This window comes from Sparus aurata, chromosome 9, assembly GCF_900880675.1.
Source record: "Sparus aurata chromosome 9, fSpaAur1.1, whole genome shotgun sequence".
Classification (NCBI taxonomy): domain Eukaryota; kingdom Metazoa; phylum Chordata; class Actinopteri; order Spariformes; family Sparidae; genus Sparus; species Sparus aurata.
The window spans coordinates 29,864,845-29,883,326 of NC_044195.1; the positions used below are offsets into that span (position 1 = coordinate 29,864,845).

Below are 18,482 nucleotides of genomic sequence, written 5' to 3' on the forward strand. Positions count from 1 at the left end.
CCTGGTTAAATCTTTGTGCTTAACCCTTTAAATGTGCAGTAAGCAATTCTGGACAAAGACTATTCAAGTCAATTTGATGTATTGAGCCCAAAATCACAAGTCACATTGCCTACAATCTCTACAGTGACACCCTCTGAAACCCTCGACTCTAGTAAAGAACCCAAAGAGGAGGGATCCCTCTCCCAGGACAGTTATAGATATCACGTGTAAAGAACAGAAGGAATAGATGATTGTAGAGTCTCATTCACGAGTTGTCAGATACCGGCATATTGGGCTACCACTGCTCAGTCTCACGCTGATCCGGATAGTGTCTGAGTGTCACAGTTTGCCTCGCCAGAACATACTTACATGTCTGAAGGTGTGGAACCATCAGGGCGCGATTATGAAGAGAGCGAAAGAGCCTCGAAAGTACATGTTGGAAGGAGGTAATAGATGGAAGGGTTCTCTCACATGGCTTTCATGCAGAAGAAGAGGTTTCAAATTCTGTGTGTAACCAAATGTTGATGGAAACTGTTTAAAGGATGAAGTCGATCTTTTGACTTGACCATGGAATAAGAACACATTTTCATGGGTAGGCGGGGCAAAAAATGTGACAGTAAAAACCTCAGAATGAGACTCAACAATCAACTATCTTTCTCCAGAATCACTCACGTGCACGAACATGCACACACAGCCGGCCCGGTTAGCAAAACAAAGACCAGAGAAGATTTTGTTTCCAACACACACAGAGGGATTGTGATGTCACTGCTCAGGACACCATTCCTCCTCTATATCTTTCCATGACAACCAGGTGTTTGCTGCTATATTAATGTTCAGAATCTCTTAAAAGTTTGACTCAGAACGACTGACTCTGTTTTGTGTTTGCCACATCGACTACTTGGGATACCCAGTAAAGCAATTAATTGTAAAGTTTTTCAATGCATATCTTGATGACCTTATTAATCAAATATCAACTTATCTTTATCGTTTTAAGTTGTAGGATTGTTTTCATTGAGCAGCTGTTAGCATTAAGACCACTGGGGCTGCAGCGGCTCTTGGACTCTAAATAAGAGTTGAGCTTTGTGTGATATAGCATTTCAACCAGGTACAAATGGATTTATATTCAAAAATAATACATGGTTTATAAATTAATAAGTTGCCATTTTACTTTTGACACCCTGTGATAATGTCCTGTAAATCTTCCATCGCCGCTCGCAGTAAAAAAAAAAAAAGCCAAAACAATTAACGTGACTACACCTGTGACACATCGCTCATGGCACATGATAATAATAATTGATCTTTCATTATAGAGCTGCTGTTGGCGCTATATATTACTGTTTGGGGGCGGGAGCTCCACCCTGCTCTCTGTAAGGTTACACTGCAACATAGCATTTAACTGACAACTTTGCCTTTCTTTTCTCTGACACAGGAATGTGAGCAAAGCAGACATTTGCAGAGCGGTGGACGTGTTCAGACAGTAGCCTGCAGGCCTGCAGATAAAACCACAAATACAACAGAGTCTAATACATGAACCCACTGCCTTTTTCTGTGATAAGTCATAAAGATGGTAGTAGTATCTGACACACTTAAGGGAAGCACAAGTGAACATTATAAAATTGTCCAGTCATAACTAAAACATCAGTACACTGTGAGCAGCGGCAGTTTCTTTGAGGTCAGTTTCTCACAATTTGAGACCCCTTAGTCGAAACTATTCAATCCCTTTGTTGACCTTAACTTATTTAATACTAATCACAATGGATACATCGATAAAGGGACAATTTGTTGCTTTTGAAAAACTGTACGAAAGTGTATGTAATGCAGGAGGTGCATACGGACAAGGACCTTAATATTATTGTACATTGACACAACTTAGGTGTCTGTACTCGGACATGGATCACATCTTCTATCTTGCATGTGGCAATACAGACAAAAGTCGATCTGAGACTAATACAAAGAAAGAAATGAAAAGAAAAGAAAAAGCACCTGTCTCATATTTAAAAACATCCACCAAACACAATCAACAGTGTATCCTGTGGAGTGACAGCAGGGCGATGATAAATAGTTCTGGACCAGATGAAACATTTCCTCTGCAGGCTTTGAAAAGAGAACCAATTTCATCCTCTGGTGGTCATCTTGTGTAAGTGCAGCCAGCCACATCTCGCCTCACATCCATACATTTCAAGGCAAACACACGACTGAGTTGGTTTGAGTTTTAAGATTACTTGACTTGATTAATTTCTGGACATGTTAGTATGATAAAAATGTTAATGTTGGCTTTTTTTCTTTTCATATTTGGATCAGTGTGCTGTGAAATTAAGTGATATGTATGTTTCCCTGTAAACAGATAATGGATGGCAAACTTAAGTATGCCAAGTCTTTTAATTCATATATTTTTAAGTCTTTAAAGGAATAACTCACTCAGCAGGAATGATATTGTATTTCTATATACATAGCCAACAAAAGCATGTCTTCCTCTTGGAGGTCTCACCTCTCTCTTACCTCATACCAGGATAAACCAAAGTAAATACAGCTCCACTGACACTTCATGTGGTCATTATCTTGTCAAGTCCCTTCTTGTGAGCACACTACATCTCGAGAAGGTAATGTGACAGTGTAAACTTTGCATGAATGACAGAAGATTTTCCGGTGGAAACCTTCAGTTTACTCAGCTCATGCTGCAGTTTTTCAACTATTCACATCCACTTCAGCGTCTGTCAGCAGAGGGACGTAACCTTGGGTTTGTTAGGTTTGTCGCCGGAAACAAAAGCTGTAGCCTACATAAAGGGTAACTCCACTAATTTCACACGTGGAAGTGTGTTCACAGGTCTTGGGGAGAACTTCCGATTTGGAAAGAAAGAGTAGCATTTTTTTTAGCCTTTTGTGGCTCCAGTATGTATATGTACTGTATATATATATATGTGTGTATATATATATATATATATATATATATATATATATATATATATATATATATATATATGTGTGTATATATATATATATATGTGTGTATATATATATATATATGTGTGTATATATATATATATATATATATATATATATACACACATACATATATATATACACACATACATATATATATATACACATACATATATATATACACATACATATATATATATATATATATATATATATATATATATATATATATATATATATATGTATGTGTGTATATATATATATATATATATATATATATATATATATATATATATATATATATATATTTAAATTATTACAAATAATGCCAATACCCCACCCCAACCCCTCTGAGCACCAACAGGGGCACCTGAGGACTGAAAAAGCCAAGCTCCCTGCAACACCACAAGACGCCCCATGGATCAGTGCCAAATCACAGCAGGATCCTACGAGCCACCAGGTCCTACACCCAAACCCGTTGAGCCCACATCAGACTGAGTGCATGCCTCCATCAGCATAACAGTGGGAGACACCAAACACAAAGACTCCACAAAATCTATTTTTTTGCTTGTTAGTTTAAAAACAAATGATCAAAACTGATATGGTACAATCAGAGATATCCCTTTTTTTATTCGACGCAATCTTCCTTCTATTCCAAACCTGGCGCCTACATTACCCACAATGCAACATGTAAATTCAAACATACTTAATACAGACTCCCAGACCAGTGAACGCACATTTCTGTGTAAAATTGGTGGAGTTACCCTTTAATGCTCTAACCTGAGAACATGGGGTGAAAAAAAAAAAAGGTTTGCACCCCCAAATTTAAAAAAAATAAAGATTAAAAAATGTGTAGAACTCCTATATAAAATTATTATTATTATTATATTCTATTGTATTATATTATATTATTTTATATTATACTATCCCGACAGTCTGTGGAATGTGTCCCCTTTTAGGACCTGGCGGAAGTCCCTGATGTGAACTCCTGCAGGTCACTTCTCTCTCTCGCGCTCCTCACTTCTTCTTCTCCTTCTTCTTCTTCTTCTTCCTCCTCTGTTTCCAGCAGAGCGCTCGCGCTGCGTCCCCATCAGCTGTTCTACCCGCATGCAGCGGCTGCGGTGCTGCTGGACCCCGGGAACTGTGAACACTACTTTTTTTTTTTCCCCTTCCTCGAAAAAGTCCATGTAGATTTCCCCCCTCGGTGTCGGTGAAAAAGAAGAGATGAAGATGAGGTACTTTTAGTGTTTTTTCTTTACAACATTTTTTTTTTTTTTTTTTTTTTTTGCAGCTTTTTCAACTGAAGCGATGAAGTTTGTGAATGATTGCTTGCTGTACCTCTGCAGGTGTTCCTCATGGCTGGAGCGCCTTCTGTGCAGCGTCCTTATTCTCGTGTGCCCTGCTGCATCGCAATGGCCAGGTAAGATCCAAACCCTGGAAACATGACAGTGCCATGCTTATACTTTTCTTATATATATATATATATAACCTTTGGCATCATCCATAACGTTGCCTGTGTCATAGTCATTCTTATCTAGTGACCGTACACGTTGGTTTCCTTCACAATAAAAGCGTTAAACACTGGCTTCATTGACAAACACTCTGTTTTGGGAAGCTTCTGGAAAATTATCTGCTCAATTTAGCATCCATCTGACTGGACTAATTGTTGCAGAATTGGATCTGTAGCCTGTGAATGAGTGATGATTCATGCTGTAAGACCTGCAAGCAAGCAAGTGTGTGTGTGTGTGTGTGTGTGTGTGTTGCCAGTTTACACAGTAAGCACTGAGATGTTTAACTTTTTTACTGAGAAGGTTGCCGCAACATTTAGTTATGATGTCGAGCGTGACGTTTACTTTATGCTGTATTTTCTTTGGCCTGGTTTACATCTGTCTGTTTGGTGTTTTTCAACCAGCCACCCTCTTTCATGCTTCATATAACTGACTGCTACAAAACGGGCGACGGCCACACATTCTCATGATTCACTGATAAAAAACAGCAGTTTGTCCATTCTCACAAGGTCAAAGTGGCTTTTGGGTCTGTTTACTGGTTTTTTCTCTCCAAGTCCAAAGTCTGCGGTCTGCTCAGAAGCCTGCACTCCTCCTTTGTTTGTCCTGCGTCTTGCTTTGTGTCTGACCACACACTGTCGCTTGCGGCGGCTGCATCAAAGCTCTGAGAGATGCTTGTTTCCTCATGCTTCCCTCCTGTGTCGTGACCTGTTCGCAGAATACTGTAAGCACAAGCAGAAAATCATGTATCCTTCCAGCTGTTGAACAAAGAGGCGATTTTGCTGTGATGGGTGTAAACGGGCCATTCGAGGCCACTGCATGAAAGAAACTCTCTTCAGCTGTTGAATAATTCATCCTTGGACCTCACTAACATCCTGCGTTTAATTTGGTAAACGCTGAGTTGGAGAACTGTGGAGCTGTCAGATGATAGGGAGAGGAAACTGAGAGGACATTGATTAATATTTGATTGACTGTGGTCACCACGAGCTTGGATGTAGTATTTTAGGGGCTTTGGGAGAAGACACTCTTTTGTGTGTCCACTCTTTGAACTCACTGTATTGTCTTTTGTGTAAAAACCCAACCCGTCTGCTACAAGTTTGATCAAACATCATTTGCATTCTGCCATTCATCTGCCTCCTTTTTTTGTTTCTCTTCTTCCTGATTATGATAATACTCCATCTTCAGCTCCAGTGGAGATCAAAACAAGTTAGGAAAACAATTAAAAAGGTATAATATATTGCAAGGAACACTCAAACATTGACATTCTCACAGGAATGCTGTCCGGTCTGTGTGTGTCCAGGTTGGAAAAAAACGCCGGCAGCTACGTCTCAAGAGCAGTGCCTTTGGCTGCCTGCGACATGGTTGAATTAGGTCTGATTCATTCCCAGTCCCTGGCTGGGTCAGGAATCCCTATTGTCATGTGATCTTTGACATGCACCCAGCGTGGTTTTGCCCGAGGGGGGAGCAGGACGAGGCGGGGGAGGGGACCGGCTGCAGGGGGACACCCCACCGTGCCTTTTAATGGCTGAATTAGATGCCACATTAAAAAATCACAGCTGGCTTGGGGTTTTCTCCTTTTCACTGAAAGGACATGATGACAGGCTTTTCAGTGTGCTGGGAAAGGATAACAAAACATATGTTAAAATCCCTACACTACTGTATTTGCCCCAAAGCGTAAAGAATATCCTACATTTGAGTATTACTAAGATTAGTCGCAACTTTTTGACAGTGCTGTTCCGCAACTTCCAGCTGTAGCTGGTGACACTCAGGTTATAATGATATATGACTGTGGAATAGCAGGTCTGAAGCGGAGCACCGTTTGACAAACATGTGTTGACACGTCACGTAAAGTTGCAGGATTTGCTGGAAAACATCTGCTTCCAGACCTCAGATGTGTCCCGAGAATGGCGATTTGAACTTTCCTCCTTTTTTTTTTTTTCTTGTTAAGTTTCTACAGCTGCAAAAATCCATTTTGCTCTGTAAAGGTTCCATTTTGATCCATTCGGTTCGCTTCTTTTCTTTGGTTTTCATGGTAACACATGATTCAAACTAGGGACAAAAATTCAGTTTGCTGTGTTGATGGATTGTTTTAAGCTCAACAGTGGTGACCTTTGTGACTTTGAAGGGACTTCAGATAAGGAAAGACAGAAGTAGTACGAGTACAAGTATGAAGAAACAGCTCTTTTATTTTGTAGAATCTCGTCTTTATTCTGTCATGTGTTTGCAGTCTTCCTAATGCATTTTGCCATTATTAGAAAGTAGAGAAACTGACAGGATATCTGGAGACCCATACAAAGGGAAAGGGAAGGTCCTTGACTGAGTTCAAACCTGACACATTATGGTGTCACTACACTTTGTGTTTTAGTCCACTGTGCCAACAGGATGCCCCACCTGGGCCCTATTATCTCTTAGTGATAGTCCAGATGGTTGCCAAAGAATAGCAGCTATTAATTAAACATGACATTCTTTACTTAATGACCACAAAGTTAATACAGGCTTACATTGGATGAGCTTTGTCTCTGACAGAAGGGGAGCGCTGGAAGATACCTGAAGAAGAGAGTGAAGTTATTATATCGACTTTCTTTCCATTTTTTTTTTTTTTTCATTTTTAGGTTGATAATAGATGTTAAATGTCTTTCCCATCAATACCTTGTATATGTATGTGGCCATATCGTTATAACCTCCACCAGGGAGATCTTTTTCTCACCTGTGTCCGTCAGTCGGTTGGTATGTCAGCAGGATTATACAAAAACTACTGAATGGATTTCCATGGAACTCGAATGTTGGACGGGTCTCAGCCCAGCATAGGCCTCAATAACATTTGGTGTGGATCTAGAAATGTTAGTTTTAGGTGTCTGGTGTCTATGAGTGAAAACAAAAGAGGACTGTTGGGCCTTGGCAGAGGTGTGCGCTCTACATGTGTCATTCTAGTTCATACATACAAAGCAGTTATTAAAATACATGTGATTCTACACTTTGTGTTACTCGCAAAATCACAGAAACGCAGAATCTCACTGTAGGACACGAACAAACCTTAATTCCTTAGTAGACACCATCTACAGTCATTTGTTAAAGTCCACCCCTCCAATAATGAAAGTCAGGCTGTCTGTGCTGACCGACTATTAGATTGCTGTCCCTGTTAGGATCATTGTAACCCTCAAATGAAACAAATGGAACGACTGTGCACAGATTCTGTTGACTCAGTGAACCTTGTGATGTCTAATCCCGGGATTTTCTAGTCAGTAAACCTACTTATTCATGATCGACATCTCAGGAGGTCCCCTCGCATCAAGGTCTGGAAGTTCCATCTGGCATTGTTTGGTTATATTGTGTCAACCAGCAGCGTTTAAAAGGTCGTTAAACCTCATCTAGGATGATTTGGTTTATATCTTTGAGTGTGTGACTTTCAGTGTTGGCTTACGTGTGTGTGGGGTTGTGGGTGGGGGTCATTCAAGATGTCAAGTGTTTGTCTGTACCTCCCTGTCTGGCCTCCTTCTTGAAAAATTGGACACAAGAGATTGACACTTCCTTTATGTATTTATGCTGTTACTCGTGCCAGTGCAGCAACCTTCTTTTGTCTGTCAGTCAACAGGATACAAGTCAGAAACAAGCTCTCTGCTGATACTTTGAGTCTGAGGTTTCAGGTTTCTCTTAAAATCCCATTCTATGCTTTGCTGTAAAAACACTCGAGAGACCATACGTAGCGTTTTTTTGGTTTCACAAAGACGACTACAACAGGGTTTTGTAAGGACATCTCCATTTGTGTCAGTGTAGCAGGACCACGCTCTTAACGTAATACAGCTGTTGGAGACCAGGAGAGAAACGTGTCTCTATATGAGTGACAAACTTACGATACGAGACTGGAGAGGAAATCAAGAGGTGGTGTGGTTTACTTTAATGTGGATGTGTTTTTGTAAGAAAACCACGGTGGTCGCATCCTGCTTTGATTACTTAATTCAGCCCATCTGGATCCTGTAGGGAATCTGAAGAGTTGTATATCTGCGCCGGACGTAGAAAAACATGGCCCAGTTTGAGAGTGGGCCCTGCGTCACCAGGCACGCTGTTTGAATTAAAGGGTGTATGTACACATTGGTAACGTAAAGTAGATGTGACAGTCGCTTTTTACCTTTCATGATACTTATCTACCGACTTTACATTCCGGGCATTTGAGCTATTACCACAAAAGATGTTACCTTTTAAATACTTTAGATTCTTTAGATATGACAAGAGGTTATGCACACATCCTATGACTGCTGTTAGCTAGTTAGCTCAGTTAGCCGTGCAGCTAGCAGTTGGGACTGGGAGAGTCATAATGTTTGCACCGCTAGCATGGGAGGTTTGAACTACCGTATATATCTTGTCAAATGTCAAATCTGTTCTGTTGATAATTTAAATTTCTGTGTGTTTTCAACCGATATTCTTACATATTTACACCTTAATAACATTCTGTGCACCACCCAGATAAACCTACATAGATATATCACATTTGACTGACATGTTATAAATTGTGTTCTACCTGTGACAAAACAAGCGACATGTTGCCTCTGAATTGGATCTTCGCTTAAAGAAAGAGCTATTTGATCCTGAACCTACTGAGTTCACAATTGATTTGTTTTCTGTCAAAGGAGGGAGGAAGTGAATTTGGCCATCGTCCCAGGACATCATTATCTGCCAGACACCTGATCAAACTGAGGGAAAACACTGAGTGTTAGTGGTAGATTTGTTGTAATAAAACAGGCTTCTGCATGCTGTATTCATTTGAAATGCATCAGTTTGGCTGATGCACAGCATGAATACTTTAAAGGCCCATTATGCCTGTTTGCCATCACCACATGACCTGATTATAAAGACTTTTGGACTCTGATTAGTGTTTGTTTTGTAGTAATTCTGAAGGTGATTATGTATCTAAGCCTAAATCTTTGACTGATTTTTGAAGTGATTAAGGAAACTTAACTGCGTGTTAGCTGATGTCTTGAATCAGATTTTAAGGTAATCACTAACAAAAAACTGACCTCAGTCCTTTGCTCTGTATTTGCGACCCCCTATCATTTTGCTTTCCAGGGCAGAGCATCCTTTTGAATGTGGCTGACAGCTGTTATTTGCATTTTTATGTTCCCCTGCCACTCAGTGTTTCAGGTGCGCTCGGCTGTTCTCTCATGCTGTCCCTGATGTCAAAATGCCGGGTTGACAGCGGCAAAATACAGTGCGACACCGTAATTACTGCCTGTGTTCCAAGAGAAGAGGATTTGTAGGGCCACTTGCTCTGTACACCCAACCATCTCCAGCACTAATGGCACACTGAGTGCCCTCTTACCTCTCAGCACCTCTTTCCTGTTTGCCGTGAAACCCTCACTTACTTGCTTGTCTTTCCCAGCCGTAATCGAACTAACAGTTAGAGGAAGGTGTGAATCCTTCTCTGCAAATAACAGGACTGCAGTATATGAAGGTTCAGTTGTAAAGATCTGAACATGGAGCGAGATGGAAGAGTATCACCCACACTTTCAAAAGTGAAACGGAACCTTGGCCATAGCAAAATAACGTTCACACATGACATTATTTGCACTCTATTTAACATGTGAAAATAACCAGTTATATCTGAAAATGTATTTAAATGTTTGTTTCGACATGTGAAAAAAAGTCAATCACATATGAATGTATTGCAATTTATCTGAAGATGTAAAATTCAGTTTGTGAAACTTTAATTTATTTGCGAAAAAGCCAATATCTTGTGAAAATATCAAGTTCACATGAGACATTATTGTCTTTTAAATGATCAAATTTTAGTCGATACGTAGAAATATCAAATTCTCATGTGAAAAATTTTAATTTTAATTTTTAATCACATTTTTAAAATTCACATGTAAAATTTCCACAAGGGTTGTCACAGCAGTTCTAACGATGGATGTTAGTGATTAATTATTAATTGATTGAACGCTGTCCAGAATTTAACTGATCTAAAATGACAATATGGGCACAAATACATCAAGATGTATGCATGTTACAAACACTTGCTTATCAAATACGTCAATAGTATATAAAATACTGGTATGTAATTAAAATACAAATTATTTGTAAAAATACAAAAACATATTCCATACAAACTGATCAGTGTTTACTTTATCTGTTCCTTTAACCCCTTTATGTAGCCTGATTTTTGCACGGAGCATAGATCAAGTCAGTGGCTGGAACAGTTTTCAAAATGTATGATTTGCATTTGCAGTACTAACAGACTTCAGCATGTTGAAGCAAGCTACCAAGACAAACCCCACACTGACATCTGTCATTGGTGAACATAGCAGCAGTCGCAGAAGTGAACTGTATCGTAAAATATTTTATGTTGTTATAAACGTGTCAAGCACCAAAAGGCATTTAGACTCTTTTCTAAACTGTTAAATTTTAATCCGGGGTGCCTTCTACTCTCTGTGGTCAGTTTGTCAGCACTGTAGGCTGTAGCCCCGGGTGAACACTGGTTTCCATGGCCACCAGGTGCAGATTTTTCCACCACAAAGCCGTATTTGGTCGTTGCAAAGGAAACTGGATCCGTCTACCTGGCACTTTGTCCCTGTCTCCAGCTTTAGGGAGTGTTCACTTGTCCTCACTGACAGCCTGCAGAACACAGGGAGGCATGAAACCAGAGACCCCCCCTCCACCCATTTACATTCTCTTGTCCCAAGAAATCTATACCATAAGCTTTTCACTCTCCATGAGCTGCGACTGATTCAGAGTGACCGAGGGTATATAGATCACCTCATGTCTACTGTTACAATGTGATCCGCTGACATGATTTCAAAGGCACTCTGCAGATTAAGACCTGAAATAAGCATATTTTAACTGTCAAGATGTGAGCGCTGTTAATACAAGCACCGGCTACCACCCAGTGCATTTTTTTAATGAATGAATAGACCATTCAGCATTTCATGAGGCCCCTCTCGGGAATGCCATTGTGCGTTTTCGAACCTCACTTTGTCGTTATATCCCTCTTTTAGCACTCCACGTCTTCTTATCTTCTGATTGACTCTCCTGATGTTCAGGCCGCTTTTCAAGGCATCCTTGAATTCCACTCATTCACCCGTCCTTCAAGAGCTTCCATGTCTGTAGGCACTTAGCCCCTCACAAATCTCACACCATGGGGGTGTGAACTGAGGAGAATCCCATGGGACGGGAGATTACCATCAAGCCCAGAGCTCCTGTGACAAAAGAGGGATTTGCTGAGTCCTGTACCTCTGTCCTTCACTTTCGTATGGTCTTGCTGGAAGTGGGACTTTGGGTGAGGTATGGGATTCCATGACATGGCCTGCCTTCGCTGTACCTGTCAGACTCTAGGAGGTAAACTGTCCAGGTGCACATGGTATAGGATGTAATCTTGGGTGGTGGGCATAAATATAAAAAGATGTGGACAAAAGAAAAGAGAAGAAAAATGTCAGTTTCTGTTGTTAGCTTCGGTCGTTTCTTGTTCATTCAGCGTCATAAACATGTCTGTTTGTCCTGAAGTTAAGTACCTCTTGACATCAACTTTCATGCATCGCTGAGAATCTTTGTGAAAACCTCCTGCTATCCCCTGTTGCACATCATTGCTCGACAGTATAGTGAGACAGAAGAGCAGAGATCGAAGAAGTACTCACATGCGTAAAAGTATAGCAATACCAAAATGTTAAAATACTTATGAGTAAAAGTTCTAAGCTACATTAGCTTTAAATCTCAAGTACCTATGACTGATTGAATCCATTTACTAGAACCAATAAATCAATGTGCAATTAGCATTTTACTATTTCGCATGTGGATCAATGGGATGAAGTCCAGCAGTTCCCAAACTGGGGATGAGCCCAGGATCATTAGATAAATCATCACAAGATGATTAATGAGAGACGAAAGAAGAACATTTAAGTTTTGTTACACAAATCTGTATTGATTTTTGGACATCTTTCTCTAATCTTTGATTTTTCTATAAAATATTGAATCATTTGACCTCAGTAAGCACTTAACAGTTATCATAGATGTCTGAAATATGACAAGAAGCCTCAGCTAGACACTTTTTTTAGATTAGATGTTAAAATTGATGAAACTGCTGGTTTAATCTTCAACAATGTGATCTGTTTTACAAGCGGATCATGTTTTTATTTTAATCAAGCTATGTCACCATATCAGGGAAACGGTGGGAGGGGGGCCAGATGCATCTGCCAGAAGAAATAAAACATGAGATGGCAGATTTATCTACTTCCCAGGTTAAAAACACAATACTTTACCAAATAGACCTTTTTCATGGCAGACATTTTTAACATTAAACAGTTGGATAAACACAGGTGTTACCAATGATACTGATTAAGATTCTGTTCCAATCAGGTCAAACAGAGTCGAAGTGCTGTTGTTGTGCATGTTGGCTCACTAGAAAGTCTCTGCTGCACTAAATGGAATGGAACCTTCATTAATCGTCTTTGATTAAACCTGTGTTTACCTTTCATTTTCATGTCAGTATGGCTGCTGAAAAGGTGTATAATTAATACCGAATACTTAAGTAAATAAAGAATAGTACTTGAGTAAATGTACTTAGTTACATTTCAGAACTGCAGAAGACTGGATTTTTTAACAAAGTGAATGCTTCGGTTGCTTGTAACTTGGAAGCTGCTAATTGTTGTGTGAATCATGAGCTCTCAGGCCATGAAGGGTGCCCTCTATTCACTGGGTGGTTGTTATGGGCCAGGTGGCACAGTGCCATCCATTGAGAGGTTGAGAGAGGAGGAACATAGGCCAACCATGGGGACGTTAGATATTTAGAGGTCCAGTGAAAGATTTGTAGGGCCATTCGTCTGCTGATACAGTGGCATTAATCGGACGGAGAGATGGGCTGAAAGGTCTGCAGTCAGATTCCTCCCTCTGCGGCCACTTGACTTGCTGAAATGTCCCTTGAAACTTGGTGCCGTGTTCAACAGAACCCTGTGGTTTCACAAGGCCAGTTTATAAGCTTATTATTTGGGCTTGGTAATAGGCTTGGCTGCGTAAAGTTTTTGTAACCTCGAGTTTCCTGTCTCGAATGTGTCCACCCCAGTTAAAAGCAGAATAGATGGTAAGAATGCAAAAGGGTGATTTGAAATACTGCAAAATAGTGAAGTTGTCAACAGACCTTCATGCTGCAGTGTGCTGTAGTGAACTGATTCCTTCTCACATGGGCACATTTTAATTTGTTCTGCTCTTTTTAAACAGAGTGTCTACACAGAGGCATTTCGGCAGCATTTTTCTGTCGCCTGTCTCGACTGCATCTGACGGAACCGATACGCTTCTAATTGAATCAATACGAGTATAGAAAGACCACGTAATGGCTTGGGTTTCCTTTGCATTTTGGCGCTGATGTCTGCATTTACTCTTTTACCCTTTTCATTTATACATTATTGTGTATCTGTTTTTTAGCTTTATATAACTGTAATTTTGCGCAATGTCTGAGACAAGAAATTGCTTCAGGTTAGAAAAGTTTTTTCTTATCAGTCATCTTACCTACACTCAAAACTGCGCCTGAACGCATCTTGTGTAGACTCAGATGGAGCACTGAAGCAAAGGTGCTTCTTTGGTTATGCAGCCTGTGTTGACTTTTTGTCATACATAAAAGTCAGCTTTATTTTTTAAGCTTGCTGGGAGCACTACACAGCATTGGAATAACGACAGCTTCTTGATTAGCTGTTTGCACTAGCCAGCTAAAATTATGAAAAGGCAGATTTTTTTCCCATTATCATGTAGAAATGCCTAAAATCTTATCTCTTATATTGCTCTCTGAAATGTAATTAAATATGCAAAAAAGAAATGTAAGATGTTCTTTTAGCACCTAGCTACAGCACATAAATTGTGCTTTAGTGAGTTGGTAATCGCTCATTATCTGAAGGCCAAAGTTCACCTCATGTCACCTAATTTCCTCAGTAAGAACTTGCACTTGATACTCCTGCAGAAATGCACCTACATTATATACATGAGTGAGAGAAAAAAAAACCTAACAAGAAGACTGTATACAGTATATGATTGTAATATATGACCCAACTGTACCTGGACCTGTACAAACTCTTGGTTGGATGTGCCAGGACCCATCTACAGGCACGTTTGCCTCGGGCCTTGGCAGTTTTTGTGCTTGTTTTCATGCACTCAGCTCTTGTTTCCTCCCTTCTTTTCTTCCTTCTACGAAACTTTGAAAGCCTGATAAGGTCACTGCTCTATGAATACCTTCGGGTGAGAATAACTGTAGATTTTTGGTTTGGCATATTATACATACAGGCTATCAGATCAGAGGGAGAGGTTCTATTGAGAATAAATTCTCTTACCTGAGTTTATTTTTGATCTTTATCTGTTTCATTTTGTGTGTCTGCATTTTGCCCTGAAACTAAATGTTTCCTGTTGCTTGTCTGAACAGTTGGCAGAGCGTTGTCCGAGTTTACTTTGGGTAAGAGACATAATATTGATGCACGTATGATTAAGATCATTATTCATCCCTAGTGCTTATGTTGCTTGTCATTTTTGAAATGCCTAGCTAAATCAAATAAAGCCATACATCTCGGTCGTGGGGTCGGAGTATTTTTTTAGCCGGTTCACTGAGTTCATTTGTTTTAGATCAAGTTGGTGTACCAGCTCACCAAAGCCCCATCACGTGGATTATAACATGCCTTTGCCTGGCTTAAGCTGAAACAGAGGAAGAGCATGACCTGTGGGCTTTTTGTGCTAAAGTGCCCAGCGGGGGGAACAATGAATGCTGGCACCCTGGACCCTCGTCTGGCCTGTACTAATTGAGGGCCCTGATATTGTCTTGTTGATGAAAGCCCTCTTTGTCCCACTTACTTCTCGTCATCTACTGTATCCCCCGGGCCTCTGATATGGCCATAGGCATTACGTCATTTTCCTCCAGCCATTGTCTCCGTTCATTACAGGGGATTAAAGTGTCAGTTGAAGGTGAAGTATAAGCTAGCTGGCATTATTCGCTGAAGGGGTGTTTGAAGGTGTTGTGCCTCATAAGCTAAAAGTTCGTGCCCCTGTCGACACCCCTCGTATTGTAAAGGATGAGATGTTGCCTTCAAGGGACTGGAGGGCATCATCTGAGGGAAGTCTATGCTTCTAATTAATCCATGTAAATTAAATGTGATTGGTACTCAATAGCCAAGTAAAGGCCTTTGCAAAACAAGTCTGCTTTTTTCCAATGCATTGTTTAAATCTGTCAGCGAACAAAAAAATGGAAAATGGAGAAACAGAGTCATTGAGCAGTGAAGATGATTCTGTGGTCGTCTCACTTCTTGAGCAAAAAAAAATAAAATACTGGGTCCATATGATCCTGAAGAACAAGACTAAAGATGATTTCACCTGTTGAGCTGCAGAACAATCCTGATCACATCGAGGTATATTTCAGGATGTCAGTGGTCCAGTTTTGATATGCTTCAAAAGAAGGAGTGAATGAGCTTCTCTGATGCCATTCTGGATGATGACATTGGACTATTCAGAGCTGCCTTGTTCGCAAACAGCCGTCCAAAGGCTTTTGAAGGATGCAGCAATTTAGGACGTAAAAAACAGGCTCGGTATACAGAGGTCTTAACAAGGAATCGGATTGAAGTAAAGGGTAGTGGCTCTCAGGTGTGAGCTTCTTTCAAATATGGCGACAACTTACACAGTCATTTGTCCACTTAAAAACATTTCAAATTTAATTATGCTGGGTAGGTAAGTGGGATTGCCCACATCTCCTGCTTTTATTTCATTTGCTCTAGTGGTGCCCTTCCTGTGGAATTCGTATCAGTCTCCTGCAAATGTCAAGGGTTTGGGCCCATGATTCCCTCAAATCCAAAGAGGAAGCTTTGTGACAAAAAAAGAAGTGTTTCAGCCCCCTTTCATGGTCAGATTTACTGTCAAAGTGTTGATCTGCATTGACATGTTCTTGAAGTGCTGTGCAAAGCTGAAACTCTACACTTGAGTGAGGCCTAGCAGGTTCAAAGAACCAGCAAGAGGACAAAGAGACTGGGACTGGCCCACAGACTGATCTAACAATCTGCTCCTTGCACAACCTAGCTAACGCAGAAATGAGATCTGCATGCACATTCTTTCCACATGAAGCCCACGTCTTCAGTGGAGGATGTTATTTACTTATGCATTCAGCAGAAACAACAGGAATGAAAAGGAAGCTTGCTCTTGGCTGATGCTGACTGCTGAGAGGCTTATGCATATACATTTTCACCTTTGCCAACATTTTTAGCTGCTTGGTAAATCTTCAACCTGTGTAGGCAGGTAGGATTTGTGCATTCAGGATGAATGTGAGTATCTGATGGGCCATGAGAAGAAACAGATGAGTGAGGGAGTTGAAATGGAATAATATAGTTACAAATGTCACCTTTTCAAAGCTTCTTTTGAAGCATTTACTTTCCATCCCTAGAGAGGATAAAATCTATGAAGCTCACAGGAAAGGTTTCCTTGTAATTCAGAGTTTCAAAGGATTTCAGTGCTTCTCAAGTTTCTGTGGTGGAATCTAACGTTGATTGTGTCAAACAACCTTTGTAAACATACTGTAGGTGGAGCAGACCAGAGTTTGAAGCACAGAAAAGATTCTAATCTGAGAATATTTAGGATGATGAAAAAGTGGCAAAATTAGAGGAAGTTAAAATTACACACAGCAATCCCATAAAGGATAAAATGACTTTGAATCTTGACTGCATTGAGACATTATACAGCTGCCCCAACATATAGCAGTCTAGGCTATAAAAGGAAATGTCAACAGCTGTCAGCATCAAGAACTGCAAAATGTAGCTCAGAAATCACTAGAAATCTTAACACCCTTCATCTTCAACTCCCTTGCGATGGCCACTAGAAATGTAAAAATCCCTCTTTGGAGCCATTGTTTGGTTTGTCTGTTCTGAGCTGTACTTTAGAAACAGATACAAAAGGCTTTTTGTAAGGTACCGAAAACACAATGATTTAGTTCTGGTTGTTTATGTATTCCATCTCTGTTCATATTATTTTCCATATCTGCCCCTTAATCCCACATGCTGGAGCTTTTATCACTTCACCACTTAACCATCTGTTATGCTGATGATTATTCATAGCCCATTCAATGTCTTCATCAGACACTGACAAAAGACTGTACAAGAAAAAAATCCTGCATGCAAACACTGCCAATTTTTCTCTTAGTCTGGAGAACAACATTTGGTAGGTGCTTGAGCAATCAATGTCTAGGCACGTGTCCAGACTTGGGTTTTACAATTTGTAGCTAATGATCCAGACTTCTCTGTAAGATGTTTGATCCTCGAGTCCTCCTCTTTCAGGGTGATGAAAACTTACCTATTCCAGCCAAAACTCAGTTATTGAAGTATTGTTAATGAACAACACACTTTATTGGCGTTATTGTCATTGTGCAATGTAAGGAACTATGAACCTTGAATTTTCTGTGTTAAAACATTGCTTGAAGGTTGTTAGATGGTCAGTCAATAAATTGTCCTGTGTGACTGGCAGGAGAATCTTAAGAATGCTGATAGCCTGGGAAGTTTGTCAGTGGACAGTCTGCACGCCAAAGAGGTGGGCCTCTATTTTATTAGATATGAGCACGTCTTGGAATGTGACCATAATGTACCTTTTGACTCCTAGAGCCAACAAGCAAAGGCAAGTTGTAGAGTCCTCAAGTCCTTTGAGCTCCTTCATTTTAGATGCGTTTTGTCAAAAATGCTAATTTCTGTTTTCTTTATCCTTATTTAAGCAGTTTAATTAGTGTCTTCAAAACTGACCAGCTCTTGCTATGTTGTCTAATTAATAAATTAAGATACACCGAAAAAAGATAAGCGTCTCTAACCACCATTATGTGTCCACATCTCTACTGATGTGCTTCCCCACCGATTGGTTTCCACTTGGCTGGACGGAAACAGCACTGTCAGAAAGCAGGCAGGTGCATTTACTGTGATAGTATAAAGTAAATGCAGATTCAACGTTTGCTGCAGATGCTTCAGAATAAAAGCCTTAAATCAAATAGGGGTAGAAATTGACTGACCTCTCGATTTGATTCTATGTAAATTCACAAAGTCCAGAATCGATTTATTCAGATTTAGATTTGACATTCTCAGA

The 18,482-nt window shown here is 40.1% G+C and overlaps 1 protein-coding gene across 1 annotated transcript in view; it reads left to right on the plus strand.

Moving 5' to 3' along the window:
• Positions 1-3,952: 3,952 nt before the first annotated feature.
• The window catches only part of col18a1a (collagen type XVIII alpha 1 chain a), an 83,918-nt gene continuing 69,388 nt past the window's right edge, over positions 3,953-18,482 (plus strand). Inside the window, exons 1-2 of the mRNA XM_030429183.1 lie at positions 3,953-4,154; positions 4,266-4,339. Of these exons, the coding sequence (XP_030285043.1) occupies positions 4,144-4,154; positions 4,266-4,339 (85 nt within the window). The 5' untranslated portion in view covers positions 3,953-4,143. The remainder of the gene's footprint in view (positions 4,155-4,265; positions 4,340-18,482) is intronic.